General features: G+C 35.0%; 2 protein-coding genes across 4 annotated transcripts; both read left to right on the top strand.

The window, feature by feature from the left end:
* Positions 1-564: 564 nt before the first annotated feature.
* p2ry8 (P2Y receptor family member 8) lies at positions 565-5173 on the top strand. The gene is made up of 2 exons (XM_084123146.1): positions 565-681; positions 3348-5173. Exon 2 carries the CDS (start codon positions 3364-3366, stop codon positions 4384-4386), a length of 1023 nt encoding a protein of 340 aa, XP_083979272.1. The 5' UTR covers positions 565-681; positions 3348-3363; the 3' UTR covers positions 4387-5173.
* A 1480-nt stretch (positions 5174-6653) lies between these two features.
* Positions 6654-16798, top strand: asmtl (acetylserotonin O-methyltransferase-like). 3 transcript variants are annotated; one of them, XM_084123134.1, is made up of 14 exons: positions 6654-6755; positions 7151-7284; positions 7386-7517; positions 7617-7664; positions 7752-7816; positions 7916-7980; positions 8084-8192; positions 8680-9049; positions 10184-10358; positions 10617-10801; positions 10902-11034; positions 13621-13761; positions 13911-14033; positions 16314-16798. In XM_084123134.1, exons 2-14 carry the CDS (start codon positions 7192-7194, stop codon positions 16583-16585), a joined length of 1911 nt encoding a protein of 636 aa, XP_083979260.1. In that variant the 5' UTR covers positions 6654-6755; positions 7151-7191; the 3' UTR covers positions 16586-16798. The 3 variants fall into 3 exon arrangements, with proteins under 3 accessions (XP_083979260.1, XP_083979262.1, XP_083979261.1); XM_084123136.1 differs by having other exon boundaries at positions 6674-6755; positions 8090-8192; XM_084123135.1 differs by having other exon boundaries at positions 6729-6755; positions 7156-7284.
* The last annotated feature ends 34 nt before the right edge of the window (positions 16799-16832 follow it).

Raw genomic sequence — 16832 nt, 5'->3', positions numbered from 1 at the left:
ACAGTATAACAGAGAAGCGCATATATATAAATATATATACACACCAGATTTTACAGGCCAGGCCAATGAAACACTGAGGTTTCTAGTAATGCATCTACAAGTTCACTAATAAAAATTTGGCATATCCCAAAAGTAAAATGGATCATTTCACTGTTTGTTTGAGGTGGGAGCCCTCAAGACTACATTAGCTTGGCGTAAGGAAAGGTGTGTGCCTTTATTTTTACTGGTTTATGTGGCATATTACCTTTCACCACATCCTCCCACATCAATTTCAGCTTCGAGTTCGCAGTCATTTAAAAATCCAAATCAATAAAACATTCAAAGACACACATCATTATTGAGAAAGAGAAACTGTGTAAAACCAGCATGACATTAGAGGAACTTCCTCTGGATGCTATAAATTCAGTTGTGTTTGTAAACTGGTAAATTAATAGATGTTAGACCTTTAATAATGAAATATGTGTATGCAATATTCTTGTAAATGTTTTAAATGATCAATTTATGATATTTTGAAATGAAATATGTTGTTAAATTTCACATGTGTAACTCTAAGCTTACTATTTGATCTAAATGAGTAGTCAGACGGCGTACTTCCTCTCATCAAGAAGTTTCCTGAGTCTAACAGTCATGCCCGAAGATTAACTGCCATCAACGCACGAGAAGTCGCACATGCTTCTTAAGGTATGTAGATAAGCCTGAAATTGCTTTTTAAAATGATGTATTTCCTAAACACGTGCCAGTATACTTCACACTTTGAGTCGCTCTGATAATCGCAGGGACTTTACATGGCTTTCCTTACAAGATCACTGTCTATTTTGATTTTAGTAAAATCGTACATTTTGTGGATGTGCTCTGCTGTTAGTTAGAACTGATTCATTGTTACCTGAATGTTTTGCTGCTCTTGTTGAGTAAGAACTGTGTGACCTTTGGCTAGACGGATGATCGCATAAAATCTCAGTTCGTAATTCCTCCAGATTTGACAAGTATTGCAAATGAATCTCCTATTGCTACAAATAACAGCAAATGTAACGTTAAAAATATAGTAGGCTAACTGATAACATGTATAACTCACTGAACTCATACTATCAACATAATTTCCCACAGAGAGCCTTTTATAGTTTTGACTAGCAGATGAGTCATGTTGGTGTAACACTTCACGGGTTATGAGAAAGTACTCTGAAAACAGAAATTTTACTCTGATTCAGAAATGTGGTTTTTTAACAGTGTAAAATATGGAATCATTATAATAATCTGGTTGAGTTCTGTTCTCCATATCAAAATGTTTTAATGGACATTTTTATGTTACTTTTAACATTCTTGCTGTTTTATGAATTTGTGTTTGTTAAAGCTTATAAAGATTACATTGAGACAAATTACCTCATTTAATATGATAACAGGCACCATTATTGGGGCAACATGTGTTTTTAACTTTAGTAATATCATTTTTCTGGGCAATAACTGTGGCTACTGTGGAAATGTTCATGCTTTTTTTGTAGCCCAGACGTCGTTTGTGTCTATAAGGAAATTTGTTTTGTTTTTAAAAATCAACCCACCATGCGAACTATTATTTACAGAAGTAAAAAGTGTGAAAACTAGACATGGTTTTAACCTACTACTTTGAAGGATCTGCATGTAGGTCGTTTTCTTCACACAGGCGTGGTTTCACTGCAAAAAAAAAAAACCATGAAAGTCTGATCATCGGTTATAAGGTTATACATTTTCCCATAATAATACCCATAAATGTTGCTGTGTTTTTGTAATTCTGTTAATTAGGCAGATTCCAAATCCAAAATGACATGCAGTACATTCAGGTGTTTTGAGCCCTTGTGCAAACCTATTACTTAAAACTTGCTTATTACTTAAAGACAGAAACACCCATATAAATCACTTTGTGAATGATGGCATTCAAGTACAGAGTGTAGCTGGTTTAGCAGGAAAATCAAAAGGCAAAAAACTAAACAACAGCAAACAAATCTAGATAATGAACAATGGTTCAGTTAAAGGGGTATTTCACAGAAAAATAAAAATTCTGTCATCATTTACTAACCATCATGTTCCATACATGTATGGCTTACTTTCTTCTGAGAAACACAATAGAACATCAGTGCTTTTTTCGTCCATAAATTGAATGTTAATAGGGTCCGATGTTGTTTAGACACCCAACAGCCTTTGTAATATCTTTCTTTGTGTTATGCAATAGAAAGAAAGACTGCTTGTTTTAAACCACACAAGAATGAATAAATGATGACTGAATTTCTTTCTTTTTTTGGTTCAACCATCCCTTTAAGTCTGCTTATTTAGGTTGTACAAAATTATAAAATGATAGATCAGAAAATAAAAAACTCATAGGGTTGATTTTTAAACAGACCTGGGAACACATTTTAGTCACTATTTACCCTTTAAGTATGCAGAAAAGTGGCGTTGGTATCATGACCTAAAAAAAAGGCTTATTAAATCTATGAAAATCCTTTCAAGAAAAAAGGACACGGTTTCCGAAACATTTTTTTACGTCAAGCATTTGAAACTACAGCCCACCCATACAATTTCAATCTGTGCGAGACAGCCACACTAAAGCTGTAATGACTATGCCAAATCTGATGCTGGCACACGTTGCGGCAATCAAACAATTTTTCACTTCCTTTGAAATAACACGAAAAAAGTCCCCTGCTCGAGACTGTCCGTGTGAATCATTTCAGTTAACGTTTGTGAAACAGCTCTGAGACTTACAATAGGCAGTGATTTGTTGGTCATATGTGTGTACATGTGTGTACCTGCTGAAGTAGCATGTTTGGAAAGCCTATAACATGGCCTCACACTTCCTGTTCACTGAACTGAACTCAAATGTATTCGAGAGGTAAGCATCAGAGGTATATCTCAAATGTGTGTGTTTTCAGCAACAGATTACAATGTCTTAGGCAAGTTATACTAAAATAAAATATTTATTTTAATTACATTTATAAATTAAATGAATTAAGCAACAATGTATATGTAAATTATAATAAACATTATATTTATTTTTAATTATCGTTATATTGTTATTATTAATTTTATTTGTATTCTAATGCATAAATTATAATATAATTTACATATAAATTTTAAAACTTTATGTAAAAACTAGATGTAAATTATCATGCATTATAATGTATAAAAAGAATCTTAAATCAAGCGCTCATAGTACAACTACAACAAATAAAATTTTAGTTTTTATTTCATTTTAATACTGCACATTTATCGGCTTATTCGTGTCAGCCAGAATACCAACAATGCAGATGTTTATCACACAATTTGTGGTTTAAATGATAAAGTTTATGGTAAGTGTATTCTGTCTCTTCAACCTTTTCCAACAGGACGGAGAAGACAATCATGAATGGTTCGCAACCAGACATCGTCAAAATGGACAATGCCACCTTGGCCATGTTTGACAACAAATTAGCCAGTGATATCGTGTCAGTCGTCTATGTCATTGTGACTCTGGCCAACCTCAGCGGTAACGGCGTGTCTCTGTTTCTGCTGCTGATGCGCACCTCTCCGAAAACCCCCTCCATCATCTTCATGATCAACCTCACTCTCACTGACCTGATACTGGGCACTGTGCTCCCCTTTCAGATTGCGTACCAAATTCAAGGCTACAACTGGACTTTGGGCACGGGCATGTGCAATGTACTGACTGTGGTATTCTACGCCAACATGTACTGCTCCATTTTATCCATGACCGCTATTAGTGCCGACCGCTACCTGGGGATTGTGAAACCGATGCGCTTCAGAGAGAGGAAGGAGAATAAAGCATTTGCAATTATTGCCTGTATACTGATGTGGCTGCTGGTCCTTGCCATTCTGAGCCCTCTGGAAAAAACAAACCTGACATATTATGTACATGAGCGCAATATCACCACATGTTTTGACATATTGAAGAAGGACATGCTGCCTAGCGTCGCTCACTGGGCGGGATTCTTATTCGGCATGTTCATCGTCCTCTTCCTCTGTCCGTTCATCATAACGGTGTATTGCTACGTTAACATCATCCGTGTCCTTATCAGAAAGACCAATAGTCAACAGAAAGACCGTGCTGTGCGCCTGGCGTGCATTGTCTTGTTTGTGTTCATCTTTTGTTTTGCTCCCAATAACATATTGCTCCTGGCCCACTCAATCTCAAGGCTGTACTTTGACAAATCTCTTTATATCTACTACAAACTCTCGCTGTCTCTTAGCTGCATTAATAGTTGCGTAGATCCGTTTATTTATTATTTTGCATCTAAAGAGTTTCGTCGGAAGCTAAGGCAAATTCTGAGGTTGCAGACTCTCAGCAATGGTGAGACTCAAATGATTGAGGGTCACAGAGAAAGCTTTTTCTCTGGACGTTCAACGTACAATGCAAATGAAGACTGACAAAAAAAAAATTGTACTATTACTTTTGGTCACTGCTACTTTTTATGTTGGAGGAGAGAAGATTATGGGGGAAATGTCATTAGAATCAGAAAATGTCATGATTCAAATTCGCACTGTTGCTAAATGTGTCAGAGGACAAGCAAGCGCAAACCACTAGGCCACCGCTCTGACGCAGTGTTTTAGCACTTATAAGAATATATTTAATTCAAACTCAAACCACTTCCCATATTTTGTTTTCTTTTTGTTGTTTTGTAGTGTTTCCATTTTGTTCTGTTGATTTCATGACTGTGCAGCTGAGGAAAAGCATGCTGCTCACATGCATTTAGTGTGCGTGATATTGTTTGTATTTGTTTTTTGCTTTCTTTTTTGGTATCAGACATCGAAGATCCTCTTACCAAAAAAGTTCCCATATTCTTCATACAATGCTGTGTGGTTAGACTTATGTATCAGCTTCAGTAATTTCAGATCTGACTGAAAAAGTACAAAGACTTATTTTGGCAGCTATTTTTGACATATCGTTGATTTATGAATTATTTTTAGACTGTGAAATGTGTAGTTATTTTTAATTTTTTTTTTTTCATGATTGAGCCAAGGTGTTTCAATATTTATTTTACTTAAGCTGTTTATAATGTGCATGCATTATTACAATTTTATTGCTTAGTTACCTGTTTTGTATTTTTTTGTATTGCTGGGCATAATTAAACAGTTTTTCTATATTGTAACAAAGTATACAATGCAATATGGGGCATTTATTATGTAAAGTTAAATTTAATAAATACATTTGAGTAAATAATTTGCATCTATTGTCATTCTACGATTAAAGATTACATGTGGACTATTCAACAAACTCCGTGTTACGATCACCTAATGTCTATTTTCAGTTGTTCGGTAACATGCTCTGCAGAGCATGTCACAGAAAGGTCAAGATTTTTTTTTCAGTTCCTTTTTGTTAACTATTGCATGTATGGAACAACTTTTAAAAAGTACAACAAATTAGTACAAGGCTTCTGGGAAATCAGTACTGAAATGTCATTGATATGTAGCCTCAGTCCGATGTGATTTATACACTTGTACAATAACTCAATGCTATTGCAATTGCCCAAGGCAATGCACAAAAAGGAAATAAAGCAGGTTGCAAATACCACTTCAAAGTGTGCTTGACAGGTGAGATTATGGTTCAAGAGAGAGCGAGAAAGAAAGCATATTCCACAGGAGATACATTTATTCATTTATAGGCCTAAATCAAACTATAGAGTTATACAGAGAAGTAGGGCAGAGTGGAGTAAGTGTTTGCTTAATTTGTCTTTTAGACAATGCGACAGAAGATAAAAGCAAAAGTGTGTGTGCGTCTGCATCTATATCATAGAGGCAAAGCAATATTACTTTTTGAAATATGAAAAGGGTATGTTAGGGGTAAGCTGTCATAACAATGAGCAAGTTATTGATTGGGGAATTCATTGATGAATAACAGTCATTTGAATTCTAAATAAAATACATAAATGTGTTATTTTATTCTTTTTTTACAAAAAACTGAACAATAATGCATTGTCCGATATAAATGTCTTACTCTGTTACACATTATTATGTTTTTCTTTTAAAGAAAATGAACTTTTCTTTTAAAGAAAAATTTTATTTTTTATTTTATTTTATTTCCATGAACCAGCAATGACAAGGTTCATTATTCAGTAGGCCTACTTTTTTTTTTTAGATTATTATAAGAAATGTCATTCTTATCATTTGTCATGAGTTTGGAGGCTTATCAACTGTCTCATATGACCCCACAACTACCATTTTGAGAAAAATGCTTTATTTAATAATTTAGTAATCTTGAGACAAATCATTTACAACATGTTTACACGTTTAGATCTGATTGATGTAGAATGACACCCACAAACGTTACTCCTACTGGCTATAGCCTACTCCACTCTCCCCAACATTTAAAAAGTAAAGCCTCGTCATCTTTCAATTCCAAAAAGCTTCTTGAAACTAGTTCCGAGAGTCAATTCGAATTGAATGAGACGCGTAGGACCGCACGTCAGAACGCGCCAACTTGCTTCGTTTCTTTGTAACAGGTTGATGAACTTTATCACTTTTCACTAATAGGCATAACTAATTATTAAAACACAATTACTAATATATGTAAGTTTTGGTGTAACATTGTATATAACATTTGCGTCTTTTGGCATGATACTGCTGCAGCTGATTTAAAAGCAATGTTTTAATCCAAACTCTCTTTATTATGAGTGACGTTTTTACATTAGCTTACTGCGCATGCGCGTGGTAGACTCCTCCTCTTCAGGATCTTGGTCAGTGATCTTGCTGCGTTGCGTTTCGGGAAGCGCAGAGTTGAGTGGAACAGTCCTTTCCAGGTAAAATCCTAATAAATACTGATAAATTAACATTTGCTTCTTTGTGTAATTGTCTACTCCTGACTGTATTAATAAAAAATAAAACATAAATGAATAGCGCTCATCATCACGCCAAAGTCTTGTATGAATTCACTGTATTAGATTAGCTAAAAACTCTTTTAATGCAGTCACACTGTGCATGCATCTTTTTTTCTTAGAAACTGATCTTTTCTGTTGAATTTCCGAAAAACAATGACAAAGACAAGCTCACCTTTAACCAATTTTGCGGTCCCATAGAACATAACGTTAGGCATTTGATGGTTCAGCACACGCAGTTGTTGTGCAGTTGCTTTGTAAGCCTTGTAGGTCAACTTTGATGATTTTGACATGAATTTAGTGTTTCTCTTGATTCCCAGGATAGACTTCTGGAAGTGACAGAAAGGAGAGGGATAACAACATGCTGTTAAATCCAGTAATATCCAAGCTGAGTGGAAAGCTTGTTGTCCTGGCAAGTGCATCTCCGCGACGGCTGGAGATTTTATCGAATGCTGTAAGTTTTTTTATTTTTTATTTTTTAGTTGTTTACAGAGGCAATGAACTTGAAATTATCTGTTCTTTATCTTTATCTTTTCTTCTGCATCGATGAGGCAGGGTTTACGATTCGAGGTTGTTCCCTCCTGGTTTAAAGAAACATTGGACAAATCCTTCTTTAAAAATCCACATGAATATGCAGTGGAGACGGCTAAACAAAAGGCTTTGGAGGTGGCTCAACGAATGCCATTTGTAAGTTGCATTTGAAAACAGCAGCTGTTCTCTAACTTTGTTTCGGTCAGTTTACAATGTCCCTTTTATTTTGTATGATTTCATATGTGCTGGGTTCAGAAACACTTGAAAACTCCAGATATTGTAATCGGAGCAGACACTGTTGTGGTAAGTTGCTGTATGTTTTTATATATTCTACATTTGATATTCATTCCTGAAAAGTGCCTTGCTAAATGTGTCTCCTTTCGTTCTCAGACAGTTGATGGCTTGATCTTGGAGAAACCTACGGATAAACAAGATGCTTACCGTATGCTGTCCAGGTGCATTTTCATTTTTTATTTTTTTATTTTTTGTCTTGAGTGAGAATTTGTGGCATTTATTGCATACATTATTTCAGGCGCTAAATTAATGTATTTCAGATTGAGTGGTAAGGAACATAGCGTCTTCACAGGTGTTGCTATTGTGATCTGCCGTGAAAACACTGGTATGTGATTTGTTTATTTATTTTATTTTATTTTTTACAATTATAGTCTTGTTTTTGTGAGAGAGACAGATCATTTTAAATAATGATTTGTTCTTTTTTGCAGGTACAGATATGGACTACAAAGTAGTTGATTTTTATGAAGAGACAAAAGTTAAATTTGCAGAGTTATCTGAGGAGATGCTCTGGGAATACATCAACAGTGGAGAGCCCATGTGAGTTTATGAGGTGCTATGTTTTGACATGCTATGTTCCAGAGGTGTAAAGTCTAGGGGTCAGAAAGTAAAAGTCCTGCCATATGTCTATTCCACCCATGAATTGATTTCACTAATGAGTTTTATCTCCTGGCTGAAAAACTGTGCTAATTAGCAAATCTAGGTGATTGGAACAAAATACTGAGGAGGACTTTTACTTTCTGAACCTGGACTGTACACCTCTGCTAAACTCTCTGAAGCTCAGTCATCACATTTTTTGAGCTTGGTCAGTGAATTGTTGAACCTGTGGAATTTGAACCTTGGTGGAGTCGTTCGTTTTGTGTTTGCTTTGACTTGCTGAAAATGACACGTGAAAATTCAGCAAAGCACATTTCAAGTAAAGAGTCCATTTTTGAGTAAATAAGTCCATTTGCTATAGTCTGCCATTTCACCTGCCGTGCAAAATTTGGTGAATGGCGAGACTGACGGATTTATCTGTGCTTGACAGGGACAAGGCTGGTGGTTACGGGATCCAGGCATTGGGTGGCATGTTAGTGGAGTATGTGCAAGGAGATTTTCTTAACGTGGTAGGCTTCCCTCTTAACCATTTCTGCAAGCAGCTGGGGTTGATTTTCAACAGCCCACCTGAAAGTCCCACACACAAGAACAAATGGGATTCGGATGCGTCTTGGACTCTGGTTAACAGCCTGTCTGAAGGCGCTGCAAATGTGGAGGTTAAGCTATTGGAGAATGGTAAAGATTGCAGTAGGACGTCTATGCAAGATCAGAATGTGATGGGGCCGGAGTGTGCCAAGTGCAGCAGACAGGACGTCCCACACAGTATTATCAACTTACTGGATGGGTTCAAAGCTTCAAAGGTAACAGTGATTAGATCACTTTAATAGTGAATCATTAAAGTAATGATTCACTTAAAAACACAAATTCTGGCATTATTTACACACCCTCATGTCGTGCTTAAAACTGTTTTTTCTGTTTAAAACAAAAGGAGAATTTTTGGAAAAAAATTCACACAGATTTTTTTCAATTCAACTATAGTTCATAGTGACTATGGGCTTTATTCTCAAGGAAAAACAAACCATTAACACATTTCTAATGACATATGCACTATATTCCAAGTCTTTTGATGCCAGAGTGAATTTTTGGTGAAACATTCTCCTGTTGTGTTCAACTAAATTGACTGGCACAAGTGTTAGATCGGATGGAATCCCCACATCAGAAATGTCAATCCGATCTCGGATAACTGTTTTGTCTGGTGTCCAAAACCAGTTAAACCTGTTAACAGAAAGTCTTGTCTGGTAAACCAAAACTCTATTAACAGTCTTCTGTCTGCCTGAGAGTTTGACTGATAAAGCCATAGAAAAGCAGAAGCAGGAGACGAAGTGATGATGATAATCATAAAATAGCAGAGTTTATTGAATAATCTTAGTTGCGTATGTTTCAGACTTCGTCTGACCAGTACAAGGGAAAAACAATGGAAAATTACTGCTTCACAACATCGTCATGTGACGTTAAAAACCTTGAAATGGAGACATTCTCTTATCTCCTAGTCATAAAGACAAACATCCCTTAAAACCACACAATCATAAGATTTAAACAACAATAGAAAAGAAATAAGTAATATTTAAAAAAATGGTAATATTAACAAATGATTAAATGATAAATGGTATAATTAAACCACATGAATCAAAGAAAGTAAAACACAACACCGATGTATTTGTTGCTCTCTCAAAGTAACACACACACACAGGTTGCTATTGAGAATCCTTAGATCCTTCACAAGAATAAGTAAATGACAAAATTGTAATGTTTGGGTGAAGCATCCCTTTGAGAGGTTTATTTAATTTAGATATTATGCTGTCAGTGCATTCATTAATACATGTAGCATTAAAATACAAATGGAAAGGAATGTCTATTTTAATATATACATGGATTGTATTATTTATTATTAATGAAGAAATGTTTGGTAACTGTTCTACAATGCATTTCGACAGACTCTATTCGCAGCATCCAAACTCAAGGTGTTTGATGTATTGAACAGCTCTGAAAGTCTGACATTAGAAGAGGTTGCTGTCCAAATCAACGCCTCTGTTTTAGGCACTGAGAGGCTTCTGGAAGCTGCTGTCTCTTTAGGGCTGCTAGAAAGGGTCAAACAGCGAGATACAAGTGGTAAGATTTACGCACTGCCATTTTACTCTCATATGTGGTGTTACTGTGGTAGAAATCACATGTGGTTTTCCTAAATGTGAGATTTGAAACCTCTCAAAGCTGATTGTTCATTTATAACCTACAAATACTTTCTCTGTTCATTGAATCAAGGCACTTGCATGCATGGATGCAATTCCTCCTACTGTATGACACATGTTCTCTTCTTTGTTATGTCCGGAGGTGGACTGTGAATGTAACATTGTTCATTGTCCGTTACAGTGTACAGAAATACAGAACAGGCCAGTCGCTTCCTGGTATCGGACAGCCCAATGTCTCTGCATGGCTACATTCTCCACTGCAATGATATGGTGTGGCCTCTCTTCAGTCATCTAGAGAACGCTGTCGTGGAGGGCATCAGCCAACATGAGCGGGCCTTTGGGAAGAAGAATGAGGATGTGTTTCAGGTCGACACGCATTTTCTCCTTACATCACCTATGGATCGTGCACTTTTAAAAGCTGTTGACATTCTAGTACTGAGTGAAACTTTTTTTTGTTGTTTTTTAGGATGCCTACTACAGTAAAGATGAAGTTAAGATACGATTCATGGATGCAATGCACAGCATTGCAAGAGTGACTGGAAAAGATGTAGCAACAGCGTTTGATCTCTCTTCCTATAAAACAGCCTGTGACATTGGAGGTAAATGATTTTCCCTCAAAAATAGAGATTAATAAGAGTCTTAATTTTTAGATAATTAAATCAATGATTAAAATCGAATACAGTCCACAACAATTTTTTAGCAAATCAAGTAAAAGTGAGTGGGGAAAACACTAAATGAATTTGACAGCACTCCCTAGTGAAAAAAACCTATACCAGAATGTATTTAGAATACATGTATTTCAATGTAAGAATACTACAAATCCATTAACATATTTACTGACATATCGCTTGAGACTTGCTGATATAAATATGATTTGGAGTACTTCTTTATTGCACAATGCACATTTCTTAATATTAAGCCTAAAATGCATTTTAATATCACTATTAGTAAGGATAGTATGTTCTCTGTATAATACCAGTCTTTAAATGCAAGACTTCTACTTTAGCACAATCAAATATACTTAAGTATATCTTTAGTTGGACCTCAGCATTATTTCCGGATAACTAAAGTACATTTTGTACAAAATTAGTAGTTCCAATTTAGCAGACTTTGAATTTGCAATTTACAATTGCACAGTATTTTTATATAAAGTACATTAATATTAAAATGTATTTGTAGTATACTTAGCATAAAATAGATGTATTTAAAACACATTTTAATAGGGCTGTGCAATTAATTGAATTTCGATTTTTGCTCCCAACGATCACCAAAATAGTATAATCGAGTAAAAACGATTATTTTGCCATGTTCTGTTTTGAAAGAACGCTCTTATTTTGTCTTTTGTTCTGAATGACGCGCGCACGCGCACGCGCACGCGCACATCCGCCCCTCCCGATGCCATAAACTCTCTCAGCTTGAATGTTTAAACTGATAAAACTTAAAAAGAAGTGAAAATGATAAACTTTACTTACGATGCAATGCTGGTCCGATTGTACAAATGACAATTCCATCATGTCCCGACTCCTAAACGCGAATGTGTAGTTTCGACGCTTGCCTTGTCCAGCGCATTTTGAGAGATGGAGAGAGAGAAGACGCGGCACCGCTGAACACTCACGCGGTTTGTGAAATTGCGTCTTGGAGAAAGTTTTAAAATGATTGATTTGATTTTATAGTCTGTGTGGATTAATTTAGGCTACTCATACAATCTACATGCTAAAGTGAATCAATGTTTGCGGGGGGATTTCCCGCATTATAAGTGGTAGACCTGCGGGAATTATTAAAATACTCATTGAAGTATTATCTGTTATATATTATTTATTTTAATAGTTCAAAAAGTACAATAGATGTTCAAATTTCGATTTTTTAAGAATTGTTGAAAGGTGTCTTTGGTAACACTTTACAATAAGGTTCATTAATTAGCATTAGTTAACTACCTTTGTTAAGATTAACTAATAATGAACAATACTTCTACAGCATTTACTAATCTTAGTTAATATTAATTTCACCATTTACTAATACGTTATTAAAATGAAAGGTTGTATTTGTTAACATTAGTTAATGCACTGTAAACTAACATGAACAAACAATGAACAGCTGTATTTTTATTAACTAACAATAAAAAAGATGAATAAATACTGTAACAAATGTATTTCTCATTGTTAGTTCATGTTAGTTAATACATTAACTGTTAACTAATTAACATTATTGTAAAGTGTTACCGTGTCTTTTTAATAAATGCAACACGTTCCCAAAGTCATGTGAAATAATCGTGTTACATAATCGTGATTTCAATACTGACCAAAATAATCGTGATTATGATTTTTTCCATAATCGAGCAGCCCTACACTAGCGCTAATATAACGTCAGTTCAAAGTGAAGTACATTTTTTAATGTTTTAAGAAAATTAAATTAGGAAAGCAACATATTTAATAAAAATAAAAAAACAGATTAAAGAAAAAATTTATAAAGAAAAAAAAAACATTCTGGTAGATTTTTTTTCTAATGTTCAGGATTATTCAACATTCCCCATTTATAAAAAACTGTGATTACGAAAACATTGCCCTGCAGACTTCCCATTGAGACGTGAGCGAGTGACCACGAGAGTTCAAAGATAAGATGTGCAGAAATATGTTAATGGATTTGTAGTATACTTAGATTGAAATAATGTATTTTATATACGTGCTGTCTTGCATAATTTGAGATTTCACTAGAGGATAGTGCATGCATATTTTATTCTGAAAGAGCTTGTTCTCAAAAGCTGTGAGTTTTTCATGCAAATTAAATGTGCTTCTAATTTCCAGTTTTCTGAAGGGCTTTTTATGCCAAGGACATCTGTATTTATTGTATTCTGTTTATTTTCTTCTCCCGCTTTGACCTAAATCAGTCTCACGAGATCTGCATATTAGAATGATTTCTGAGTGACACTGAAGACTGGAGTAGTGATGCTGAAAATTCAGCTTTACCATCACAGGATAAATTACATTTTAAATTATATTAAAATAGAAATAATAGTTATAATATTTCACAATATTATTATTATTATTATTTTTTTTTACTGTACCTTGGTGAGCATAAGATACTTCATTCAAGAACATGTTAAAAAAAAATCGTGCAGATTTTTTACCGATTTATGAACTGTATATTTTTATGGTATGATGCATGTTAAGAAAAGCGTTCTTGCACAGGTTGCACTGGTGCCATGGCGTACGAGTTAACAAAAGCCCACCCTGGACTGTCAGTTATTGTATTTGACTTGCCACAAGTCATTGAGATGAGACGCCACTTTAAACCTAAAGAAGATGATGACAGAGTGTCATTTGTTGCGGGTCAGTGAATACTTTATATAATCTTTTTTATGATGAAGCATTTTAAAATGTATTAATCTAATATATAAGTAATTCTGAGTAATGTAATTACGTAATGAATAATGTAAGTAATTCTTGCACTTTCTGTTCCTACTTTTTTTTTTAAATAGGAGACTTCTTTAAAGATGACCTGCCTAAAGCAGACCTGTATATTCTTGCGCGAATCCTCCATGACTGGTCTGATGAGAAATTGCATGTATTATTGAGCAAACTGTCCAAAATGTGCATACCAGGTAAGTGCTTTAAAATGTGACACTATTAAATTCTTAATGTGTAAGCCTGATTCTGAAGTATCAAACTTTTTGATGCCAAGGATCTTCTAATACAGAGGTGCGAAACTCTGGCCCTCTACTATTCTTCTGCAAAGTTTAGCTCTAATAAAACACACCTGAATGAGCTAATCAATGTCATCAGGATTACTAGAAAGCTACAGGCTGGTGAGTGGATCAGAGTTTCTCATCCCTGGTCTAATATGATGATCCTTTTGCAAATTGTCCTCTAGCGCCCCCTTGCGGCCTCCTGGGGGTTTCTGCAGCCCTGCTTGTAAACTCTTGGCCTAATTCAAGGGTCTTCAACTGGTGGTCCGTGACCCCCTAGCGGTACTGCAGGGGGTCCTCCAATTAATATTTGATCACAAATATTTTTTTTGTAAGAAAAAAAAAAAAGTCCAATTTAAGCACCCTGAAACGAAAGCAAGAGCACCCTCAGTTGATACTGTAATAATATAATATTATTGGCGACCGTGAAATGTTCCTATTTACAGCGTGTTTTTGCAGCGGTGAGAAATGTAGCCAATCACAGACATGTTTGTTGATCTCTTGAACGCAATGTCCAATCAGAGGTGTTTAAGTTAGAATCCACTCACTGCTCAAAACGCCGGAGTTTTTGTTCGGTGACGAGTTTGGTCACTCTTGCGAATCTCTCATTAACTTAGAAAGACAATGTAAGTTAGAGATTCATTATGCAGTGTGTGTAGACAACCTTATTGATTTTAATGGAATGTTGTAAGATCGCGAACTGAGATGAGTGACAGCTTTTAAGTGATTATAAAGTGAGCGTTGTTTCGCGCTTTCGAGGCTATAGCTATAAATGAATCCATTGAATAAAAGTATTGTTTTTTTATGCCGCAAAGAGGACCGATGGCCAATTACACGCTGAAAGTTTTGGATGTGACATCAACACAAATGCAGAACAGTGATAACTACCACTGGACAAAAATATGGCATGTCAAAATAGATATGCGCAATGTAAATGCAGACTAATAGGTTACTAGAAAAATATTCGTATCAATATATTTTTTTTAATTCCATTCCAATTATTTGTGAAAGTACACATTACATCTGCACTTTACTAGAGAACATGCACTCATTTCACATACTCGGTGATTTGATTCTTAATTTTCCATCAGACAGTAAAATTAAAATTTATGAATTTTTAATAAACTTAGTTCAGTTAAATGTTTAATTGTCCATCTGATTAATTAAAATAAAAATGTATGACTGCAAATTCATTAAAATAATTTTCAACAACTGCAAACAACTAATGTATTGTGATTTTTATCGCAACAAGTTTATTATGAGTAATATACACACAGCGATGCATGTGCAACAACAAAATTGTGTATAGTTCTGATCTATTGTCTTAACATAATATAACTTATTCTTGATCATAATATGGTTAGTGGATCAAAGGCTAGATGGTTAATATGTAGCTCTGTTTGACACATTTTATATCGGGGGTCCCTGCTCCGTGTTTCTTCGGGCTCCTTATGATAATCATTACGAATTATGAATTTTCAAATAGCCAGCTCTTGACAATAAGGAAGATTATGCAGATACTTTATTGATCTGCAAGTAAGAAAACGTTTCGTTTTATTACCAAAACTTGTCATACACTGATAACTACTACTGATAATTATTGATAATTCAAGTGTGCTAACAAGTGAAAATATATTGAAGATTTATTAATGTTTGTTGACAAATATAAACATACAATAAAAACAGACATCACATAAGGGCAAAATGTGTTAACATTAAGAACGCTATGCAAACATGCTAGTTTTATATCATTTGGAACTTTGGATACATTTTTACGGCAGCAGGGAATCTGCGTTATTTTAACTTTGTTTCATTTTTAACCTAAAACGTACCCCGTTCAGATGGTAATACACAAATATGGACATGTCCACATTCAAGCATTTCATACAATGGGCTTAAACAGCGTGCCTTTTTACAGCAGATTTAGTTCACAAACAACTGACATCCTTGACCTAAATATGATTTTCATTTGCACGTGTCCACAAGCTCATTTTGAGTCAGACTAAACAGAGTGTTACAGAGTGTTTTTTAACAATCAAGCATGAAAACCTATTCTAGTAGACCCCAAAAACAAAATCCAGACTTTGTTACAGGTTGTAACTTTGTTACAGTTGCATAATATGCGGAGAAATCTGCAAGTAAACCACTTTTTGTTGTTTGAAGTGTTTGCTTTATGAATGTATTAATAACAAACAGGTTGTGGACTTCTGGTGTCTGAGATCTTCCTGGATGAGGAGCGGAAAAAGCCGAGCCGGGCCCTGCTGCAGGCCCTCAGTATGACAGAAGGAAAGCAGAGAAGCACCACAGAATACAGTGACTTACTAGAGAAGCATGGCTTCACTCTCAGACACATCCAACACACAGACAACCTGCTGGATGCCATGCTGTTTGTCAAAGAAGATCCAAATGACAAAAGAACATTACTAGGCTGTTCTTCAGCATCCATTGAGACTGCTGAACTTGAGTGATATAAAGACTACAGCATTTGTATCGGAAACACTACAATTGACTTAATCTAGTTCATCAACTGTAAAAATCAACTGTTTTTAGCTGTGTTCAAGTACTATGAATGTTTCTGATCTAAAAGCTCAAACTAAGTATTTGTACATTATTATTATTAATTACAGAAAGTTTTTAACCGGTAATGTTGTATACTGAAATAAATATGGTTTGAATCTATAGCCAGTGTTCTTGTCTTTAGGTTGTTTTTTATAT

This window comes from Abramis brama, assembly GCF_963993115.1.
Source record: "Abramis brama genome assembly, chromosome: 8".
In the NCBI taxonomy this organism is placed as follows: Eukaryota; Metazoa; Chordata; class Actinopteri; order Cypriniformes; family Leuciscidae; genus Abramis; species Abramis brama.
The sequence above is the reverse complement of the archived record's forward strand: the minus strand, read 5'-3'. Positions and strand labels throughout refer to the sequence as shown.